This window comes from Ambystoma mexicanum, chromosome 3q, assembly GCF_040938575.1.
Source record: "Ambystoma mexicanum isolate Mex_15411 chromosome 3q, UKY_AmexF1_1, whole genome shotgun sequence".
Classification (NCBI taxonomy): domain Eukaryota; kingdom Metazoa; phylum Chordata; class Amphibia; order Caudata; family Ambystomatidae; genus Ambystoma; species Ambystoma mexicanum.
This window is the reverse complement of record NC_090926.1, coordinates 571,499,111-571,523,147: the sequence shown is the minus strand read 5'-3', so window position 1 is coordinate 571,523,147 and position 24,037 is coordinate 571,499,111. Positions and strand designations below refer to the sequence as shown.

The 24,037-nt window shown below is 45.6% G+C and overlaps 1 protein-coding gene across 3 annotated transcripts in view; it reads right to left on the bottom strand.

Annotated features, from left to right (window-relative positions):
• SLC23A1 (solute carrier family 23 member 1) overlaps window positions 1–24,037 on the bottom strand; it is a 945,676-nt gene that overhangs the window by 437,895 nt on the left and 483,744 nt on the right. For all 3 annotated transcript variants that reach the window (XM_069654343.1, XM_069654344.1, XM_069654345.1), the window contains one exon: window positions 12,627–12,808. In XM_069654343.1, coding sequence (XP_069510444.1) covers window positions 12,627–12,808 — 182 coding nt within the window. The remainder of the gene's footprint in view (window positions 1–12,626; window positions 12,809–24,037) is intronic.

Here is a 24,037-nt window from a genome sequence, read left to right as displayed (position 1 = left end):
GCCAGGGAAAACAGATAGGGGAAAAATACGGCCTTGGGCACCTAGTTGGAGTACATTCTTCTGAGAATATGTCATTTGTCAGTGCTTTGGCCTTACTGCATGAGTATAGCAGCTTTATCCACAAAATGAATTGGAACTCCAGGGCTATGACCACAGCGACATCAGGATCTATAAACGCCTGTGATTACTTTGAACGGAACAGCCCTGTAGAAATACCACTTGTCCTTATACTGTAATTTTTGTGATTTCATGAGCGGCAGCAATCTCTGTACAAGACTTTTCAGTAGTTTTGTATCAGTATTAATTAATGAACGCTGGTGTAATTGGAATATTCGTGGCAAGGTTTACCCTGTTTTAATGGCAACATATCAAGTGCTTTTTGCATGCCAGAGTGCAATGCTGTCACATCCAGGTTTAATAGAAGGGAGGGAAACCCTTCTGCATATTTGTTTATAGGATTCAGCGATCTAGTCATTTATCCTGTTGCTTTACCATTGGGTAAGGGCTGGATGATCTGTTCAATCTCTGCTAGTGTGTGATTGGCATATTGAGCACTTGAGGAGAACCATCTTCGGTTCCGTAAGCACCTCAAGGCCTTCCTCTTTGCTTCTGCCTTTGTTCTTCCTCTCCCCTGCTAATCTGTCTGCTTTGGCACCGGGCACCAGGCTTTCCTCTAATTTTGAGCCCAGAACCCTGTCCGCCCAGCCTCACACCTGAAATGCCTCCTGGCAACCCCTGCACTTGGGTCTGTATCTGCTACCCTACAGTCCCCTTGCAGCAGTTATCAGGCCACCGTTGTCTACACCTTATTCTTGCACTTACCACCTGCTGGCCGCACTACCAGTTGTTGTTCTATCACGTGCTCAGCACTTTCCACTCGTCCCTTGCCCCTCACACTTTTGCCCTTCCCTCTCCCCTGCACTTGCATGTTTGCAATGTCACTGGGCATAGTAAGATTGTTATTTTGTCCTTCCTGGTTTCCCCTCTCTTGCCGCACTCTGAAACACTTGTGTATGGGCGTGATACAAATAAAACATATCTGTTCCAAACAGTCCAATGCACGTTTATCTTCCAGAAGCCCTGGGATTCCCCTAGATAACCCAGTCAGGTTAGTGGTATATAAAGCCTTGCAATAGGTTTAGAATGCCTTGTTTCTGCTTCCCTCATAGGGTCTTAGAATCCCTACCTTGTGTTCTATACCCATGTTGCCATCAATCCCCATTTCTTGCTTTATGGATCATGCCAGAAGTCTTCTAGGCGAGAGAGGGCGAGAGAGAGGGCAAGAGAGAGAGAGAGAGAGAGGGCAAGAGAGAGAGAGAGAGCGAGAGAGAGAGAGAGAGAGAGAGAGAGAGAGAGAGACCCCTAAAGTATGTTGGCATGTATCAGTGCCATAACTAGTTTCTAAACATTTAACTGGTTTTCAGTGTTAAAGGGTTCCGGAAGGGTTTTTAGGATGCCATATTTATTTGTAGATGCAGGCACCACAGATATAAACAGGCTTTCCATAATATTGTGGCATCAGAGACTGTGCCTACATCAGTTTTGGATGACCGCATAATGTCTTCAGCTGTAGTCTTTCAGAACGGTACGTCTGTCAGTGAGTCTCCAGGGTTTGTAGCATTCAGTCGATGTTGGAAGCAGATTCTTTCCAACTCCACATAGAAGGGATGATGAGTCTATGAGCGCTACTGTGATTCCACGTACAAACTGTTCTCTCATGTATCAGTCCCTCATAGCGATCATTACAGAGTCCCCAGTCCTGCTTCACAACTCACTCCTGTCTCTCCTAAATGGCAAGGTCTGTGTAACCTAGGTCAAACATTTCGGAGTATATGTAGGTGGACGCTATCAGCAGACCGCAAATGGGGGAGAGGCTCTGTGAGGTTCTCCGTATACTACCTCTAGAGTCTGCATCACAAGGCTGATGACGTCCCCTTGCCCCCAGAGTCTCTCCCAACCGCTGTCCCTTCATGCTCCATCCAATTAGGTCACAATAGTTCATCATGGAAAGGTCCCAAGCACTGGGGAATAATATATGTACTCCCTTTCTTTAGGATATAGGCAGCACCATGCATCTGCCAGCTATATCCATTGAAACTCCACTTAAGAAACTGTTTGCCAGATGCTATCTGATTTACCAGGATCAACAGATAATGCACATTTCAAGTCACCAAACCAACTAATTTTGTAGTCAGTGTATTTGTGTCATTTTGCATTAGTCCAGGGAGTGTTTGGGGCATAAATATTCTGTAGGGCTACTGTGAAGCTGCATACCACTCCTGACACCAACAGGAATCTGCCAACCTTACCAGAGACAATAGCCAGGGATGTAATTTGTGGGACACCTGGGGTACCAGCTGCTACCCTTGTCAACTCCCTTGGTAGTCCTGGAAGTCCCCCTGAAACATCTGAGACAGGGATCGTAAGGCCATTGCCAAACTGAAACTAAAGAGGGCTCTGATGAGGTCCCCTGCACTTCCCAAGTATTGGCCTCACCAGCAGCCTGAGCTTCATATTTGGGGACGGTCACCAAGCACACAAGGATCAGACATTAGCCACATGTGGAATATGTTTCCAATCAGGTCTTTATTGGGGTTTTAAGGACAAACTAAAACAAGTCTCACAGTGGCCAAGAATGTACATAAATGTCATTAGTCAGAATAGTAACGCCCAATACATACATCAATGTCCCTCATGTAGGTTCTAGGTTTTTTCAGTTTTTGTTAAGGCTGGATAGTGGTCCTTCGTCGCGATGTTAACAAACAAAACAAATGTGGGTGTAATTGGTCAGAGATCCAAATAAAGTTTAAAATATTTCCATGAAAAATGCCTCACAATCTTGTTGTATTTACCGGGGCCCCTCTAGGCTTCTCGCTGCCTCCCACTATCTGTTGGTTCTGAGCGAGCCCCTGTCATATCATTAACCCATCAATCACGCAAAAGGCAGCATCTTTTGCACTGAGATGAAGAAGACAAAAGGAATTATGACGAACATGGCCCTAACACAAAGCAAGGACTTTCCTAAGAAGCTGGGCAGGGGGTAGAAAAAAAGAGGAGGGCCATTAGAACCTGGAAGTGGGACCAGGGAGTTTCAAACCAGCCAGATCGAGGAGGATGGGAACCCAAGAAAGACGCTGCTTTACATGCACAGAAGCAGCTATTGAGAAGAAGTACCAGCAGTACGAACAACAGACTGGAGGAAGCCTGTCAAAGTCCCAGGAGGAACACTCGAGCAGGGCCGGAGAAGAGCCCCGACATTGGCATGCTGGAGAGGCAATATGCCAAGAAAGTGCCTGAGGGAGTCTGATCAAATACGAAGAAGAGCGAGAGAACGCTGACCTGGTGACGCAGACCCCTTCCATTGCAGGTGACAGAGAGAGTGGGAGACCTGGGGAAAAGGTGTAGAGGAAAATAGGGACAGTAATATTCCTCCCATAAGCAAACCAAATATAACAATTGGAGGAAAACTATTTGTTGCAGTGAATGGAGAGATTACCAGAAGAGTACGAATCATTTAGGGACTCATCATATTCGGGCCAGAGAATGGCGAGATTATCTGAAGATTGAGAATAATTTAGGGTCTCGTACTCCTCCCAGTGAATGGCAAGATCATAAGAAGAGCAAGAGTCAAACAGATAGCAAGAGTTAAACAGAGACTATCTACATATCTCAGTAAGAAGATAAATAACAAAAGAACAGATGATTGGACTGAGAATCTGTGTTTGTATCCTAAGAAAGAAAGAAGGGTTGTGAAGCACAACACATGCCCAGAGACTAATTCAAGAGCCAGAGAAAGCCCGGAAAGGAGTCTGAGGAGTACATGGAAAAAATATACAAGGGCCTATAAAGGCCCCTTGAAAGAACTGAAAGAATTATTATGAGAGATAGCAAGAGACTATTTTGAGAAGAACATTTATGAAAAGCAATCCAGGAGAAGGGTGTCATTCTACTGGCCTTTTTGTTCTGTGTTAATGGTAGTAGGGTCAGCCTAGGTTAGTTTCAGATGGAGGGCAGATTTTTGATTTTGGACTACATTCATGACTACGAGCACCCTAGTTTAGTTATGTTAGGTAGGGAAACCCTTAGGATAGGGAAAGTTAGGCATTTTCATTATTTTCCAATAAACCTTTGGAAAGGGCACATATTCCTTCTGGCCTACCACACATAGGACATCATTAGTCAGGCTTTCTGTTAGGAACTGTGACATCTGGTTACGTAGGACAATTTACTGCGTGTAACTGATGTATTTATGGGGTGCTATCTCCCACATTCACTGATCTACCCCCCCCCCACACACTTCCCACACCCTACCCTTTCATACCATTCCCTGTTGTTCATCTATACTGCCAAAACATACCACAGGAAATGCTGTAAGTTAAGTTGTCCCTCTGACCAATGCGCAAAGTCAGCTGCGGCCAGATATGGGGATACCTTCTATTATCAGTGAGAATTTCAGTCATGACATTAATTAATTCATCTTTTATAACACGCTTAATACCGGAGACCAGCTTTCAAGTGCCAAACTGGGATTCAAACCTGTGTTGTCTTGCTTCTAAGACAAATGCTTTGCACCTGAGCTATCGGCTTAATATTGGTGCACCTGTTGACTGAATCACATTATATGTACCCCTCATTCTTCATCAGAGACACTGTTACGGATGAGCTTATATTTGTAAATAGCAATCATAATGTAATCTTGGCTGGGTTTGTATCTACATGTGTACATCACACCATGCAGGTTACATAAAAATGACTTCAAGACCGTTCCCACCCTATTGCCTCCCCAGCTATCATGGCAGTAACCCCAACTGAGAGGCATATCCTCCAAAAGAAAAGAAAATATATTGATAATGCTGTCAGCAACTCACACACAGAGGGGGTGGATTACTCCAGCAACCTTCAGATCGCACTTTTATAGGGAGAAGTGGCAAGGACATACACTGCTAAAGGTTACCACTTAAACATAGGAGTGTATGGACTAAAGGATATCGTGGACAAAATTCTTAGGCAACTGGGCCCTCATGCGATGTCACAGCTGAGGGGTCAACAGACAACTCGGGACTCACTAAATATGTTTAAACACAGATATTTCGGAACACAAACAGACCCAGTGTTTCGATGGAGTGAGAATAAGAGTGAGAAACTTTCATAAGAATCGAAAAGTGCAATTGCAGCATGCTTGAGGAGAGTAGTTATTGCTTTAATTTTCTGGGACTCTGCCTCTTGGTAGTCGTACAAAGGTCACTACCAGTCCAGTGGTTTTTATGTATCCCCTGCACTTCTTTCGAAGTTTTCTTGGCTTTTTCTGATGTAGTCCCTGTAGTCAGGATGCTGAGGTATCTTTTGGTGGTCCTCCCCAACTGTCTGATATGTGAGGTCTGGGCTTGCTTCAAATCTTTCCACACTTGGGTCTCATTCTTCCAGATTTTACAGAGTCCCAGGAGCTTCATGGGTGCACCCTGGAATAGTGGCAAGTAGCGGTGCCAGAGCTATCATATGTCTATGTCTATGTGTTTGTAACGCGCCGACAGCCCGCGGGCATCAGGGCGCGGAGAGCATCTGAGAAAAGAGTCTTGTAGATCGCCATAAGAAAAAAAACAGTTCGGGGAAAGAACAGGTGGTCGTCTAGATACTAGTGGGAGGTCCTGACATATCTGGAGGTTATTGGAAGAGGTATGTTTTCAGAAGTTTCCTGAAGTTGCCATAAGTACCTTCTAATCTAAGAATCCCTGGGAGGTTGTTCCAAAATTTGGCTGCTATGAATGGGAAGGCTCGGCCCCCCCCTGCTGCTCGTTTCACCCTGGGGATAACCAGGAGGCCTAAGTCGGCTGATCTCAGGATTCTTCTAGGTGTGTAAAGTGCGAATTTCTCTTTAAGGTATCCTGGCACCGTGCCATATAGGCATCTGTGCACGATCGTCATGGCCTTAAAATGGACTCTTTCTTCAATTCTGAGCCAGTGAAGATCTTTCCTTGCAGCCGATATATGGTTTCCAAATTTAATTTCCTTAACAATACGGACTGCCTCATTTTGCATGACCTGGCAGCGATGCAGCTCTTTCTTGGTGGCCCCCACCAATAGTGCATTGCCATAATCGAGACGGGATAGAATGATCGCTCTTGCGATGTTAGCCGCGTTTGCTTCACTTATGTAGGGTCTTATGGCTCTCAGCAAGCGCAAGTAATAAGTGTTGTTTTTGTGTAAATGGTTTACTTGCGCTTCGGCCCCTACTGAGGCTTCTACCAACATCCCAAGTGTTTTAACTTGGGGTAGGACTGAAATTTTGGCATCTTTTATACTGAAAACCTTGTATTGATCGCCTAGTTTGGTTCTGGCATGCTGAGCTCCAAAGATCATGAGCTCAGTCTTGCTATTGTTGAGGCACATCCAATGCTTCTGCATCCAGATATCGATGGTTTTATATACCTCTTCTACTTTCGCACTATCTAGTGTGTAGTCTCCCGTCATTTCAATGACCAGCTGCGTATCATCGGCATAGTTGGTGAAAAACACACCGATGTTTTCCAATAATTCACACAAACTACGCATGTAGACGTTGAAAAGCAGAGGGGACAGACTGGCTCCCTGCGGTACTCCAAATAGGATGAGAGCTGCTTCTGAGAAAGTGTCTCCCCAATGAATGCGTGCCCTCCTGTCACTTAAGAAGGAAACTAAGCAGCAGCTGAACAGATGCTCTCTCCCTAGGAACTCCCTACTCTCATTTTTAAATTCCAGGAATCATTCCCTTTCTTCTCTTACTCCTCAACCTTGCAATGATCCAGCACTCCCCTCAAGTCCCATGCTAACTTATTTTCTCCTCCTCTGGGTGAATATGGCTCCCATCCCTTCTTTTTTTTTATAAATCTGTTTATTATTTTGCAATAAAAGTCACATAAGAAAGCAAAACAAAACAAAGGTTGCATAGCTTAGGTACAGCGTATCAATGATTATAAGACAGTACAAAGAATACATGGGTGACTCGGGTTAGCCGGGCAATGAGTACATCAGGTTACATTCACACATTCAGTACGTAGTGGCTTCCATCCCGTCTTGATTCTATCCTCCTCTTTATGGTCTATTCTTTTAATTTCATACTAGTGTGAAAGCCTGTGTACATAGGTTAAAGTGCATGAGGAGAGCAATTTGCAGAGTGTTACTACAGCTGGCCTTATATATTTCTAAGGCAACAACTCCCTCTAGCGGTCACAACAGGCGAAGCGGGCAGTCTCCACTGTGCATGACTGCATCAGACAAACATGCATCTGGCATTTAATTATATTGTATGACAGGTCTATCTTTGGAAATGTCTGCCTTCTGCTTTCCTGATCCTTTTCTGTACTCATTTCTGGGCCTCCCCATTTTATGCCATAACCTTTGTTCTCTCTCCTTATCGTCAAAGCTGTTCTTCCTCATGTTTCTTTTCTCTCCCCCTCCAGGGTGTTCCTGTTTTTGATGCTCACGTCCCTATATTTCAATACTCTATCACCACTATTCACTGTGTTGTAGTGTCCCTTTGTAGCACAAGGAGCACTCATATAGTTATCAATTAGCCTTAGAACGTGAAGATCGGTTGATAACTACACCATCTGCCAATCAAAGTGTCATTTTCAGATTTGTGCAGAAATGTCCATTTACAGCATGGGCTGAATGAATTATGCTTTACCCCATGTCTGCATTCCCCCAAGATCAACACCTCATTTACAGCTGTGCTGACTCAGGGCCATTTGGTGTGCCAGCTCTTATCCAACAATTTCCAGGGATTTAATATCTCTACACAACTACCCGTCTTTCCCCCTTTGTGAACACTGCCCATTGTTGTACAGGCATCTTTAAAGTTCACCAAATTGGTCATGACACCTTCTGAGTCACACTACCTGTTTCCTGGGTATTTCTGCAGAGAGCAGTACAGTGCCAATGTGCACTACTCACTCACTGCGGCTGGGTACTTTAGTGGGATCACAGTGGTGTAGCACCCAGTTCACAATCAGGGCACTTGGTGCATAAATTCAGAGCCTGTCAGTCAGTTGCAGCTGCAGAAGAATTAGCAGCTAAGTGTAAGTAGACTTGTCTTCACATTCTCTGCATCCCCAACACTGCTTCAGATATCCTCACGACAGGGCTGTGTTTGTAGCGTAGATCTCAGACTAGTCCTCCTCCGAGATGACTGCTGTTCGTTTTCCTTGGTCTCTTCACTGCAGTGATACAATGGAGACTGTTAAAGCCTGGGAGCTCAATTCCTCAAGTGGTTCTGCCCACAGTCAGCTCCTGTTAAATGCAGCATTCACCAAGAGCACCTCACAACTGGTCCTGAGGGTGCGAACAATGTGACAGCAGAGAATTCCACCAACTCCAGATATCCTTTTGCAATGTACATGTCACAAGGCTCTCCCCTTCTCACCTGTCTTTCCTTGCTTGCAACCTTCTTTTATGATTTCTATCACACTGTTTGGGATTTGTAGAGACCCGTGTGCTGGTCTTCGGGTTCCAGAGTAAGGATAGCGGTCCTACAACAGGAGGCGTTCAGATGTCCAGGTCCGGGACCAGGAAGGAAACAATGTCTGAGCTCGGAGGCACAGAACGCCGTGACCCGAGCGCAGGCAAGGATCCAGGAAGAAGCTTGAAGGTAAGTTCGAGGAATCGGGAAACAGGACTCGGAAGGAAGCCCCGAGCGAACTCTGGCAACACACGTCAGACTACTCCGAGCGGTAGCGTTGAGACGTGCAGAGCCGCGGGGGCGTGTCTGTTTTGTAGAATGTTGAACGTAGCATGTAAACGCACCAAACGGCCATGTTGGAAGGATCACGGAATTCAGTCCTCTATGGGTCAGGGACCAAGAAGTCCATAATGGGCGCAGGCGGCGGTTCATGACAGTACATCTACACAAATACATGTATAAAGGTGGGCTGTACACTTTCAAAAGAAGGCGTATTGCCTATTGTGATATGGTCAGTGTCTTGACTCTGTCAGGGTAGACAGGGACCCCTCCTGACCTATTAGGTGGCCTACAATGGCATAAGCCAGAGCCGATCCTACCCCAGAGGCTGGTTGACAAAGCTGGATGGATCCCAGTCCATGGACCCCCCTCTTGGAAACTGGATACCAGCAAACTTGAACTGCTATCCGTTACACTGTGACTTGCAGCATCATATCTGGAAAAAGTCCTATCTTTTCTAGTGTAGTACTACCAGCTCCAGAAAGCAGTTATTCGCCAGTAGAGAATTATATGAGCAGGAACACCGAAGCCACATCAGAGTCTCGCTTCCATCATCACTTCCAGAGTGGCGGCCAGAATGCAGACTTCCACAGATGGCAGGACGGGGACCCAAGTGGCTAGAATAGCCAGGACACCGCTTCAGCAACACCACGAACACTGCTGCAGGAAAAAAGTGGGAAGGGTTAAGAAGGAGTTTTAATAATGGCGGGCCATGTAACCCAGCCACCAGAGAAAAAGAGCAATGGGGGCGGAAACAGGCAAACATGAAGGCCCGGGTATAAAAGACCCATGGGACCAGAAGTGGATGAAGGGTGTTCGGTTGAGGTCAGGAGGAGAGGTGGCGGACCAAGAGACCAGGCGGAGGATGGAATGTGGAGAAGAGTGCTGAGAAGGTGCTGGAGATTGTAACAGATTACAGGTGAGGTGTTGAGTGTCAGAGAGAGTGGTACCAAGTGTGAGAGAGCAGAGAGGCTGGTGTGAGTGTGTGCTGGAATGAGCAATAGAGTGAGGAGAGGGGAGGGTGGGAGGCAGCCATTGATCCATAATGCCCGTGAGGAAAATAAAATGATCTTTAAAAGTCAATACTCTTGCAGTCTTCAAAATATTCATGAGCAGCGGAAATCCACAATGGATCAAGTCTTTGCCTGGAGGAATGGAACAGGCTCGGCTCAATGTGACACACGAGGTGGGTCGAAAACAACAAATTTGCCTCTGTCAGCTTTTGCTGTTTTGAAGAATAATTTCAACCATTCATATCCCCTCCCCTTATAAATGTTTTCTTGCAAGGAGAGTATTTATGTCCTACGGGCCAATTTTATAAGTATCAGAAAATAGTGGTCTTTAAGTTCCTCAAATCTACAGAAGGATAGATAGTGAGCAACATCAAAGACCACTTAAATGTGGCTTCTACACACCTATCTGGTTCATACAATAAATAGCAAAACTACAGTTTACCTGGCATAACGGTCAACAACAAATGGAATTTAGATCCTGGGAGTTCTGGGACCTTGGCTATCCTTTATATGTCACTGTCCTACCGCTAGTTTTATTCTGCTCAGTTCTCAGCATCAGCTGTGAGGCAGGACCATGCGAGAGGCTGGATGATGGGACTGGTATGACTCCAAGGGCCCATGCCACCACCCTCTCAATAGTTTAGGCTCTGGAAGAGATACAGGGTGGATCTCCCAGTTCCCAAAGTCCATCACCAGCCTTGATCTAATTTCTCCACATAAGAACGCTTATGTCAAGCTCAGAGAGCCTGGGATGAGACTAAAAGTTGGTTTCCCATTAGGGGTTCTATTTGGCATTATGGGAGCAAATAAGTTCACTCAAAAGCAAGACAAATAAAACCCAGTTCCCAGTACGATATGGAACACCTCCACAAACGCCCCCTGGTACTCTGCTGAGGGTGAGGGTTCCCTTATAAAAACCCTTGCCTCGCAATCATGGAAAGACCTGTAGCAGCCCCAAGTAATCTCTGGACAGAGGTTGAGAAGATCTATACCCTTTATCCGAAACAAATGGTTTCCCCGAGAAGGCCCTGACAATGGGCCACAAGACCTCATTTGGCCTCCTGTAGAAAAGGTTAAAAGGGTTCAGGAATGCATACTGACTACACCTGGATTCGAGAAGGAAGACCAACAACCAGTTACAGCGTGGAGTAGCCCCACCTATGCGCACAGGAAACAGGAATCCAGGATACTGTATAAACTACTTGCGCACAGGAAACAGGAATCCAGGATAATGTATCAACTACTTGGAAGCTCAGATTACAGAGGAAAGGCCAGCATGTACAACTATGATGAGCCAGGAAGTTTGTAGTTTCTCAGCGAGTGCAGCAATCAGAGGGCTTGCTCATAATCATCTCCCAGTTGATGTGAATATTATAATTAGAGGGCCAGCTGATGGACCCGCTTCACTAGAAAAGGGGCACAGGGAACCCAGGGAAGTTTGGGATTTGGACGTGAGAGAAGAAAAACAGTACATAAGAGAGCGATGATGAGAGAAGCGAGGTGCGGTGGAGGAGGAGAGGATGTGTGAAAGAAGATATTAGAGAAAGGAGGGGTGGAGATAAAAGAACAAAAGAGTAGCGTAGAGGTGTAGAGGGTATGGTTAAAAAGATCAGAGGGAGAACTGAGTTGAGCGGCAGAGAGGAGGAGGACAAAGAGGAAGTGAAAGAGAAAACAGGAGAGTGGCAAGGGCCAGGACAGAGCATGGCAAAGCATAGAGGAGGAAATGAGGCGATAACTAAAGGAAAGGAGGAGCATAAAGAAGGTGGAGAGGAAAAGGAGAAAGGGATGGCCTGGAGCCGACTACCTAAAAAAGGTCCTTGCTTGCTGGGGAAAGATAAGCCAAGTAACTCTCAGTCATCACTATAGGGAGTCAGGTCTAATAACCCTGATCCAGTCAAGTACCTGAAATAGTTGAAATTATGCCCCACTTCTCAACGACGTAAACCCAGCTGTGGTGGTGCCAAAGGTATCTAGGACGAGTAGCTCACAGACCACTTCCTGATAAAAGAAACATCTCAATCAAGAAAGAAGTGTGGGGCACTTACAATACAAGGACAAAGTGATTTAGGGATGAACATTGATTTAATTTTGTTGTATTATATTCCCACAAACATACCTAAATGAAACCTAGCCCATTAGTATACTGTTGTTTCAATAATGACCCTTGAAATTCGGAATCCACTTCAAGATGTTTGTTGATCCTTCGGCCGGTGGCACAGCCCTCATCTAAATTTGACCATGGTCTTCCGGCTTCTGGCAGGACAGTGGCTCTTTCTGAGCTACCCCTGAATGACGCACACACAGAGCTGTGTCACCAAAAACCAAACTTGCATGCCCCAGCATGCATTAGCGCAAAAGCAGCGCTGCAGATACCATATTTTGCAGAGGGCACATCCTACATCAAAAATACCAGCGTTCTAACCTCAAATGTCTATCAAGCAAAACAAAATAAAAATACAACTAAGGAGCAGAAGGCGCACACAGCCAAAGATAAAGAATCTCATCTCTGATGTAGTCGCCAAGACAATCCTAAATCAGTTCATAGCTGAACATTAGCAAATCTAGGATAGTATGATGATTACACAGAATGGATATCCAGCAATATATATGAAAATAACATAACAAACATTAGTTACTGCATGCATACTGCATGTCTTTCCCAATCCATTAGTGACATTTCAATCATTTTTGGTAGTCAACAAAGCCATGCAACTAGGTTCCAGGTTCGTTTCCAATTGTAGCAGCACAGTAGATGACGTGTACTACATCATTTGAGAGTATTCTATTTTGCCATCACAATGAATACCAGCCAACATATTGGAAAAAGTGTTGATACACTTCTTTAGGTTTACAGCATGAATTGTTCATACCAAGTGGAGGTTTTTTGAAAGTGCACTTACAGTATTGAAATCCCCCAGTGGGACCCAGCTCTTTCTCCAGCTGCTTGGAACACAGAGAGTCCAATCAAGGAGATGGTCGGAGTCACCGTCAGAGGTCCAATGTAACTGAGAAGCGCTCCTGGGAGCCCCACAAATCCAATCACCACTTCCACAACGCTAGACACAATGATGGCACCTTGTATCTATTTAAGAGATGGAAGAACAGAAATGTTAAAGAAAATGTAATGAATATTGTTTCCAGCTCAACATAGCAATATAAGTAAATGTTTACTTGTTAAAGAATCACATAATTTCAACAGTGTCACTGCCAGACCTTAGCCTGTTAAGATAGACATTTCTATTTTTGGGGATTCTAGGGCCAATTTTAAAGGCACCTCACCTTTTTGATTCTGCTCCCTCTTTTATTTTTGGATAACCGACCTATTTTTGGTGGTTAAAGGGACTTCTGCAGAAGTCCCTCTGCCATTGCAACCCTTTCACACACATTTTGTGTATATGGTCCTGGGTCCCCCAAAAGGCTCCCAGTCCCATGGGTGCTTCTTGAGAACCCTATGTATGCTCTATGGTGAATATATCACTCTAACATCGTATTAGGGAGTAGGATGGTGGAACCTGCAATTTGGATTTGGCTCCTCCGGTGGTGCAAGCCGTTTCACTGCATTGGTAGCCCAATGTACCTTTTTGGTAGTCATCAGGGTACCAAAGTATTGTTTTAAGTTCTGCTCTTTATACATTTTAGGGCTTCCTTAATTCTAGGTAACTGCAAGGTAAGCTTAAAAGGGCTATTTTGCACATACTTGCTCTTTGTGAGTCCACATGGCAGCCTCCATATTGGGTTTTACTGGCTTAGAGCAGTATATGTCCTGTGGAACTGAGTGGTCAGAGTCAAGTGGCAGCCCTAAGGGTCAGCCAGATTGGTTGGCCACTTCACAACATTGTCCCTAGCCCCCTCTTATGATTGGTGTGCTGACTTTGTACAGCCCCGCAGAGTAGTGGTACTTACAGAGGAACCCTGTACCTCAGCTCAGTCCTGTTCAGGAATGTTCAGAAAGGGCAGGTTTACCTACCTGATGCAAGATTTCTTCCTCGTTCTATCTTAAGCCTTAATTGGTCATACTGGCTGTGTGCAGTTTATTGGGCACATCTAGTGTTAGGGACGTGTGTTGCTTGACATCATCCTGGGCATCCTCAATCCTCCTGCTGGCTTCACTGGTGTGTTGAGTCAGGCCTTCCATGCTGAGACCATCTCAAGACCATTTTACTGCTGCTTTCTGCTGTTTACCGCCAGGGATCTCCCGCTTTGGTGGTGGTTACAGATGTCACCTGGAAGGGAAATGAGAGACCAAAACTCTGACTTCTGCTCCTCGGGCCGCCTGGGGTTGCTCCCACCATTATCCCTATGCTGGTATCATCTTCTGCTGGGTTGCTGCCCTTTTTTTCCTGCCACGCCATTACAATCCAATTTCCTGGGTTCTACTGTCTTCCTAGAATCTTCCTAACCAATACTTTCACTGCTGGCTTGAGGGGCTCCATTGTTGAATGGACGCATGTTCCTCCCTATGGTCATCAGGGTTTTTGTTTATCTAGAGTTCAGGTCTCTGAGAGCCGAATCTCTTCAAACTGCACCTAAAAATAAGCTCTTTATTTACCGGGTTGTTCAGCCCCCCTGGAATAATATTTTGGGGAACCAATGTGTGAGTACTTACCTCTGGGTCCTGGGGTGGGTGGTTACTCTTGATACTCACCCTCAGGGGTTCTTCTGGTCCGGGATGAAGACGTTGCAGATGCAAGTCCTTAACAATTTTTTCATTGATTAACATTGTGGGTCTTCTTGCTGTATTGAATCTTCTCAAGGGACTCCTGATTCTTGAACCAATCTCTAGATATATTCATTTGGGTCCTCTCTGGTCCTCCTTGGGGTTTCTCGTTGAATCCATACCTGAGGTCACCTTCATATTTCCCAAACATGTTAATGGCCTACTGACTTTGCCCTCTTATTTCCTACACCCTTTCTACTCACCTTGGAAATTTCCTAATTTTATTTTTAGATCTGTTTATTGGTATATGACAGCTCAATACTTAGTCCACAGTCAGTATCATAAGGTCAACAAAACAAAAACTCTATTAACTGCATAGCAAATGTCAAACAAATCATAACAATGAACAGAAAAAAAACAATCTAAAAAATATTTTTAGATCTGTTTATTGGTATATGACAGCTCAATACTTAGTCCACAGTCAGTATCATAAGGTCAACAAAACAAAAACTCTATTAACTGCATAGCAAATGTCAAACAAATCATAACAATGAACAGAAAAAAAACAATCTAAAAAATGAAAAGAAAAAATCAGAAACAAAAATAGGGCATCTTGGATTACTTTATCCAGTGGTTCTGTGGGGACAGTTCACAGCTGTGCTGTGTCCTTAACCCAGAGGCCGCCCTAATAGTAGAACCATTATGATAAGAAGGGGACATGTGGCCCAGATAAAGTGTCACATATTTGTATAAACCCATTCAGGCATATGTTCAAAAAGAAAAACAGCTATCTAATGATCATGGGGTTTGTCATCTGACGGGTGCAACATTGCCAGTAGAAGCGCATTTCACAGCTTGATCTTCTCCTATGGGCTTCTGAATACCAGCTTTAAGAGCCCTTTACAAACAGTGGCCTCTGCCACGCTCCACCTAGCAAAGTCGTTATACCATAGACAATACTGTGGTCCTCCCTTCTGTTTCTAGGCCATTGCTATGCCCCGTTTAGATAGAACACATGCTAAATCCATACATTGAATTACATGCCTGTACTTCTGCGGTCTGGGGTATATGGCCAGCAAGCATTCCGTCGGATTCTAGCAGTAGCGTGTGACCTCAGCATTAACACACGCTGTCTTTATCTGGTGCCAGAAAGCATGCATCCGCGTACAGTTCCAAAACATGTGCATTATATCTGCACCACCCACACCACACCACCGACAAACAGATGTCACAGTAGGGTCAAATCTAGCCACTTGACTGGGCATCATATATGTTTATGAAGTACATTAAGTTGTAGAATGCGGAACCTTGCATTACGCGAGACCTTCTTGACAAAAAACAATGCAGCATCCCACTGAGAGTTGCATAATTCCTGCCCCAAATCTGCCTCCCACAACGCTTTCAATCTCATAGTTCGCACACTGACCACACTTAGCAAGCACCCATTCACCCGTGATACGGGGCGCCAGCCATCCTCCAATTCATCCAGCAACGTTAGTTATGTTGTAGGTTCTGGTTCTCCCGGCCAGGTTGTCCATTTCCTTTTTGCCGCTGACACAAGATTCTTGTATCACAAGAGCTGGCCTTTGGGGAGACCCTGAGTCTGTGTCAACTCCCAGAGATCTCTGGAAACTCCATCTTTGTGCATTTCCCCCATGTAGTGAGCCCTAGTTCGTACCATCGCCTGGCCACCACCAGTTCGCCTCGCTCCGAGCATGCATTGGCCATCATGGGAACATGCAGCGAGTACAGGTTACCCAACTTCAGCACCTTCACTACTCTTTCCCATACCTGTCGCCCAATTTGACCAACAGCGTAATTCGGCCTATACAACAGCTTGCAACCCAGAGGGCTTCCTTCAACACCGGCAGGTGCAGGATATCCTGCAGCAGCCTAGATTCCATAGTGGGTTCATCCGATAGCCAGCCTGCCACATATTGCAGCTGCACAGCCAGGTAATAAAGCTCCAGCCGTGGGAGCATCGCTCCCACCCCGTTCATATAGGCCATGCAGAGGGTATTCAGGATGACTTTCTGTCTGCCCTGGTCCCACAGAAATCCTCTAAGTAATGTGTTTAGCCAACGAAACAAACTATCTGCAATATAAAAGTGCACATTTGCGAAAGAGTAGAGTAGGCACAGTAATATTATCATTTTCACCAACGATATCCCGCCCAGAAGAAACAGTCAGCAATTTACCTCAAAATGTCATGGACCGCCTCACCATCTTAACTGTGATTCTGTCAGGGACAGAGGCAGGCAAGGACAGAGACAGGATACACACAAGGGTGTTGTGGGGGCTGTTTTGGCTGGGTCAGCTGTACAGATACTGCCTAAGAAACTGCAGCCGTATAAAAGACTGCTTTGCCCTATGTGCAGGAAAGCAGCACTAAAAAACTACATTGCCCAGCAGCAGGCGTCGAGTAACTACAATCCCCAGCATGCTTTGGGCCGGCCCGGGCCAATCAGGAGCCAGGACGGGCGTGGCACGCCAACGCACATGCGCAGAGCCCAAGGCACGGGGCTTGCGCTTGAGACTCCACGGCGAGAGGACGTGCACATTGGAACTCCTGTAAATTCACACGCGAGGGGCCCAGCCCCACCTGAGCAGCAGCCCGGCTCCTCGCCTTTGCAAGGTAAGTACCAGTCTATGCTAGAACCTAAGGGGATCGCGGGGAAAGTGCAGGGGGCCATCGTTTGCCCATCCATAGCCCCTGGACCTCCAAGCTAAGATAAGTGGGCGTATTTTTGCCGCGGTAGTGCGTGGCTAGCGTTTTACTGGGGAATTAACCCGTTCAGTGCTCCGTACTACTTTTGGGGTGTCTCCGCCTCCTGGGAACCAGGAAAAGGCCCATGAGGCGAAAACACCAGTGACACCATACCATATTTCCTAACGCACACGTGCTTGCGAGGGTCTGAGGAAAGACCGCTCGCACAAACCTAGTGAAATAACAGTTACGCCGGCAGGGGTCTGCAGAAAAGCCCACTTGTAGCCATTTGTGAACCCTGGTGTATATTACTTATTCTTGGCGCAATCATCCATGCACAATACCGTGCCTTGATGAAGGAACGCTGTATGCAGTGTGTTGTATGTGTCTCTGCCTCCTGGGAGCCAGGAAAAGGCCCATAAGGCGAAAACACCAGTGACACCATACCATATTTCCTAGCGCACATGTGCTTGCGAGGGTCTGAGGAAAGACCGCTCGCGCAAACCTAGTGAAATAACAGTTACGCCGGCAGGGGTCTGCAGAAAAGACCACTTGTAGCCTTTTGTGAACCCTGGTGTATATTACTTGTTCTTGGCGCAATCATCCATGCACAATACCGTGCCCTGATGAAGGAACGCTGTATGCAGTGTGTTCTATGTTTGTGAGTGTGGCATAAGTATGAGTGCTGACAACTCTGGGGGCATATTCTAATATGTGTCCTTTCTTCTAGCTTGGATCATTGGTGTGAACTTCACAGACGTGCCAAAGGACTCGACCGCCCTACCACGGACAGGACTCTAATGACCAGAGCTAAGTCTGCACGCCAAGTTGTATTGCCTAAAATCTGTTTAACTAGTTTTATGACATAGGGCTAGACAGTGAGGGGTGAACTATGTGTAATATGGTGCTTATGTGAAGGAACAGCTAAAATGGGCCGAGGACACCTGAACAAATGTGTGCAACAATCAACCTTTCCCTAAATTCCTGTGTCCTACCCATAACCTCTACCTTAGCCTCATTCCGGTTTTCCTAATTTCCCCCTACCCATCCAACCTTCGAGACCCTAACCCTCCTTCCCTGCTCTGGTCTAGGAAGCCCGGGTAAGCTTAGACTTGCGGGCTCCGCGACCATAGTGGGAGTGGTTGGTACAGCATCGTTCCTGCGCCTTGGACCTGGATATCGTGACAGTTTCTAGTGCGCATTCCCTCTGGTGTATCAGCAATGTGTATTCCCAGATATTTGAAATAACCGATCTCCCATTGCAGCCCCGGGTGTGGCAGGTTGCGAAAGTCATACAACTGCATTCTCGGTAACGGAAAGAGACACGATATTTGTCTGCTAAAAGAAATCCCAGACAATTTAGCAAAATCATCTAGCACCTCCACGATAATGGGCAAGTTATGTTCCGGTTCACATAAATACAGGAGGACATTGTCCTTGTAAAGGGATTTAAGATGACTAGACCACCACCTCACCAGTGGTTCCAATGCCAGTATATAAAGAATGGGTGACAACAGGCAACCCTGTCATTGCACTAGATGTAATTCTTAATAAAAAAAGCATCTCAAACAATAGAGCAACATTTCTAGGTGGAACTTTCCGAACATGGGCACCTGGGCCCTATATAATTTAATCAACCTTCCAAGAAGAGTTGTCAATATATTGTAGATCAGTTGCTTGGTTAAGCGAAACCATAAAAACCTTTTTCAAAAGGTACAGTAATTCGAGAGAAATTGTGTTTAAAACAAAAGGTAAGGGATTAAATATCCACTTGGCTTCTATATACCACTAATGGGTTATAATTGTTTAGACAACTTCGTTAGTTAGTCGGGGGCGGAGAATGTCTGTTCACCATTGTAGTGACATCAATTCGATCCTGTATCCCACATGCTCTTGGGGATATTCTCCGTCCAGGTGGTCGACCGGTTTCAATGACTATCCAATGTGTGTCATCTTCTTCAGAACCAAGTTATTTAGTTGAGTCTGGATCAGATCGGCATTCCCGATGGATATGGAGGTTGGTCGCCACATCTACCTAGGGAGGAACATTGAGAGCTAGTTTTTGTCTAGGTCCAGTAGGTAAATAATTGCTTTCGTATACGCATATTTGCGTTAGTCTGAATTACTTAAATCAACATGGTAACAACCCATTGCTGGTTAAAAAGGGCTCCATCTACAGTCCCAAAGTACCCCTATATCACCCAGGTGCTCTGTTTTCCACATAGTTCAATGCAATCTCAACCGTGGTTGAGTATTACCTTCAACCCAGACTGATAATGTGTCTGGGTGATCTTTAGGCGGTCCCGGTCTCCAGTCATTGGTAGAGATCCAAGGGATTCCTGTTTCGGTCTTGGGTCTCCTAGGGTTGTAAACGATTACTCTTAGTCATAGCCCACCCCAGTAGTACTTTTAGTTTAATTTGTTTTCGTTCTAGGTCCCTGTTTCACATCGTCAGTGGAGGCCTGCCTCTTAGCCTGCAGGGGCTACCCACTGATGCGCACTCAGAGGAGAACTAAAGGTGTTTTTGTCCAAAGCTGCTGGCCATTATGTAGTTCAGTTTTTATTATTGAATTATGAGGGCGGTTTCCGACAGATGGTGCGCCAGCTTGCCACCGGATGTTTCATGACAGATAAATTCTGTCCTTTATGTTTATGTCCAAATGTTGTCCGATGTGCGCTCAGTGGGCAGCTTACGGTCTGTTGCCTTCATTTTGCAGCCGTGCCGAGAGTGTCTTAAATGCATCTTTTTCTTATGTGGGCGCCGTGAAACGTGTGCTGCCCCTTTTCCCTAATCCGTATGGAAGCAGAGGCATTTAACCAACTGTAAGAGCAAAGGTGTCGTATACCTCATCAACTGCCCTTGCGAACTACGGTACGTGGGAATGACAGAGAGAGAAGTGAGAAAAAGATTGATTGAACATAAGTCATGGATTCAAACCAGCAGGCTCTCAGCACCCTTGGTGGACCATTTTCAAACACACGGTCACACAGAGGATACATTTAAATGGACTATTCTTGAAAAGATAAGACCACCACAAAGAGGAGGCAACTTTGGCGAAATGCTACTAAAATGAGAACAGCTGTGGATATTCCACCTGGACACAGTTAGAAAGGGCCTCAACTAAGAGATCCAGTGTCATGACCTTGCCCTGATGAAATGATGCACTATGAGGAATGGGTTCCCATTCCCTAAAATCAAGAAAAAAAATTCATAACTAAACAAGAGATTTTACAACGTGTCTACTTTGAATTAGATAACACTGGATTAAGTAAATTAACAAGCGGCAAAACACTCCGGTGCCACTATATTAAGGACCCACCAGAGTCATCTAGTAGACAGTACGCTATGCAGTTATGTGCTCCTCCACTCCAAAATGGCCGACAGCCTGGCTCAGGATGTAAAAACTGAAGATGGACCTTAAAAGCCAATGCTGGGTCGCCTAGCAACTGTTTGTTATGCGGACGGAGCGCGAGTAACACAGCGCCACCTCTACCCTGCTGGCTGGGATCACCTCCACACCAACGGTAAGCTACAAGCACCCCGCACCCCCGATCGTGGTGATATGCATTATACTGGCCTGTTTAACAACGAACCCACAGTGAATGGTCATGCACATGTTTTAGCCCTCTAATAGCAAAGCAACACGCAGGCTCACTTTGCCTACAAAGAACTAGATCTGGAACTTGTCCACTTAGCAATCCGCACGTTCCCCCACATTTCTACAGCACAATACGGAAAAGGGGCAGCACACGTCTCACGGTGCACACATAAAACATGTTTGACACTGCATCAAAAAGAAGGCAGCAGACCCTGCATGCTAGGACCTCCTTCACACTAACGATAAGCCACAGGCACCCCGAACCGTCGATCATGGGGGTATGCCTGATTTTGGCATGTTTGGCAGCGAGCCCACATTGGGGGTTTGCGCGCGTGTTCTGGGTCCCTGGTGGCGGCAGAACACGTGGGCTTGTTTTCCCCGCACGGAACAAGACCTGGCTTTTGTCCTAATAGTAATCTGCATGTCCCTCCACATATTGACAGCACAATACGGATTAGGGAAAAGGGGCAGCACACGTTTCACGGTGCCCACAAAAGAAAAAGATGCATTTAAGACATGCTCTGCATGGTTGCAAAAAGAAGGCAACAAACCGTAAGCTGTCCACATCGGACAACAGTTGGACATAAACATAAAGGACAGAATGTATCTGTCACGAAACATTTATCACTCGGGATGCCATTAAACCAAAGGCACCAGTGAGTTACCAATCATGATATGCCTGACATAACATCCGGTGGCCAGCTGGCGCACCATCGGTCGCGAACCGCCATCATAATTCAATAATAAAAAACAAACTACATAATGGCCAGCAGCTTTGGACAAAAACACCTCTAGTTCTCGTCCGAGTGCGCATCAGTGGGTAGCCCCAGCATGCTCAGAGGCAGGCCTCCACTGACGATGTGAAACAGGGGCCGAGAACGAAAACAAATGAAACTAAAAGGGCTACTGGGATCGGCTTTGACTAACAGTAATCGTTTCCAACCCTAGGAGACCCAAGACCGAAACAGGAATCCCTTGGATCTCTACCAACGACTGGAGACCGGGACCGCCTAAAGATCACCCAGACACAAGTTATCAGTCTGGGTTGAAGGTAATACTCAACCACGGTTGAGTTTGGATTAAACTCTTTGGAAAACAGAGTACCTGGGTGATATAGGGGTACTTTGGGGCTGTAGATGAAGCTTTTTTTAACCAGGAATGGGTCGTTACCATATTGATTCAAGTAATTCAGGCTGTCGCTAATATGCATATATGAAAGCAATTATTTACCTACTGGACCTAGACCAAAATGATCTCTCAATATTCCTCCCTAGGTAGATGTGGTGACCAACCTCCATATCCATTGGGAATGCCGATCTGATCCAGACGCAACTAAATAACTTCGTCCTGAAGAAGATGACACACATTGGATAGTCATCGAAACCGGTCGACGATATCCCTGGATATCGATATCCCCAAGAGCATGTGGGATACAGGATCGAATTGATTTCACTGCAATGGTGAACAGACATTCTCCGCCCCCCACTAACTAACAAAGTTGTCTAAACAATTCTAACCCATAAGTAGTATATAGAAGCCAAGTGGATATTTAATCCCTAACCTTTTGTTTTAAACACTATTTCTCTCTAACTACTGTACCCTTTGAAAAAGGTTTTTTATGGTTTCCATTAACCAAGCAACTGATCTACAACATATTGACAACACACTTCCTGGAAGGTCGATTAAATTATATAGGGCCCAGGTGCCCATGTTGAAAAACCTCCTCCTAGAAATGTTGCTCTATTGATTGAGGTACTGTTCTGTTTTCTATTAAGAATTACATCTAGTGAATAACATTGTAGATTCAGGGACTGTTCTTCCACTCTTTCCCTGTTAGATAGGTGGCGCGTCACCTCCTTCTTAGGGACCGACACCCCACACAGGGAAAGGGTGTTCTTCTATTAGGGACTAGTAGGTAACACATATAGGTTCTGATTAATGGAATTTGTGTGCCGAAAAATGGGGATTTGTGCACCATTCTGCCCGCAAATCCCCATTTGTTAAACAGGGATTTGCGGGCAGAAGAACAAGTTACTTCTTACCTTGTAACGTTCTTTCGACGGGATGTTCCTCCGACGTATTCCTCATCTTAGATATCTCCTTCCAGCTCTGCTGGCCTCGGAAAAATTTTTCTCTAGAGGGCGCTGCGCGTCGACGTCCTTCGAGTCGATGTCCCTCGACAGCCGCCGTATCTTCTATTGATGAATAGAATGCAGTACAGCCCTTCCAAACCTAGTCTCTTGACTGGAGGAGGAATCCAGATTGTAAAAACGTGTAAAGGTATGGACAGACGACCATGTAGCGGCCGCACATATGTCTTTAACCGGCACGCCTCTTTTGAGGGCCGATGAAGCTGCAATACCTCTGGTCGAATGAGCCCTAAGGTTTTGAGGGGGCTCTTTCCCTGCCAGTTTATAACATTCCAGAATGGCTAGAATGATCCATCTGGAAATGGTCTGCTTAGTTATTGGTAACCCCAGCTTGTGACCTGTGTAACCTACAAACAGCTGGTCTGCCTGTCTTATCCTGGCTAGTCTACTAATGTAAAAAAAACTTAAAGCCCTCCTAGGGTCTAGTCTGTGTAACCTCTCTTCCTCTTTCCCCGGGTGAGGAGGAGGATAGAAAGATGGTAGGGTAATCTTCTGAGTGATATGGAATTCAGAAACCACCTTTGGGAGGAAATTAGGCTTCACTTGCAGGACAACTTTGTCTTTGTGAAAGATTGTATGAGGGGGTTTACAAGAAAGAGCTTGTAATTCGCTCACCCTTCTAGCAGATGTAAGTGCTACTAATAAAACAGTTTTAAGGGTAAGGAATCTTAACGAACAAGAATGGAGAGGTTCGAAAGGTGTACCCATCAGGAAAGTTAGTACTAAGTTTAAATCCCATAGGGGAACTTGGAATGGTCTTGGGGGATAAACATTGGTTGACCCCTTTAGAAACTGTATTACCAAGGGTAATTTGAAATAGGATGCTTCTTCCGCAGTACGCTTAAAGATGGATAGCGCTGCGAGATAGCCCTTAATGGTGCCAACTTGAAGGCCTGAATTTGCCAAATATAGTAGGAAGGACAAAACCATTGGTGTACCACATGAAAATGGGTCGATATTCTGTTCTCTACAGCAGCTGCAAAATCTGTTCCAACGGCAGCAGTATAAAGACTTTGTTGCTGGCCTCCTTGCCGAAAGCAACACCTCCATATCATCATCAGGGAGGTCCCAATCCTTGTACCTCAGCCGTGCAGAAGCCAAGCGTGAAGGTTGAGGGTTTTGATGTCTGGATGGAGAACCTGACCTCCCTTCTGTGAGAGTAGGTTCTCTCTGAGTGGAAGTCGAATTGGAGGGCAGA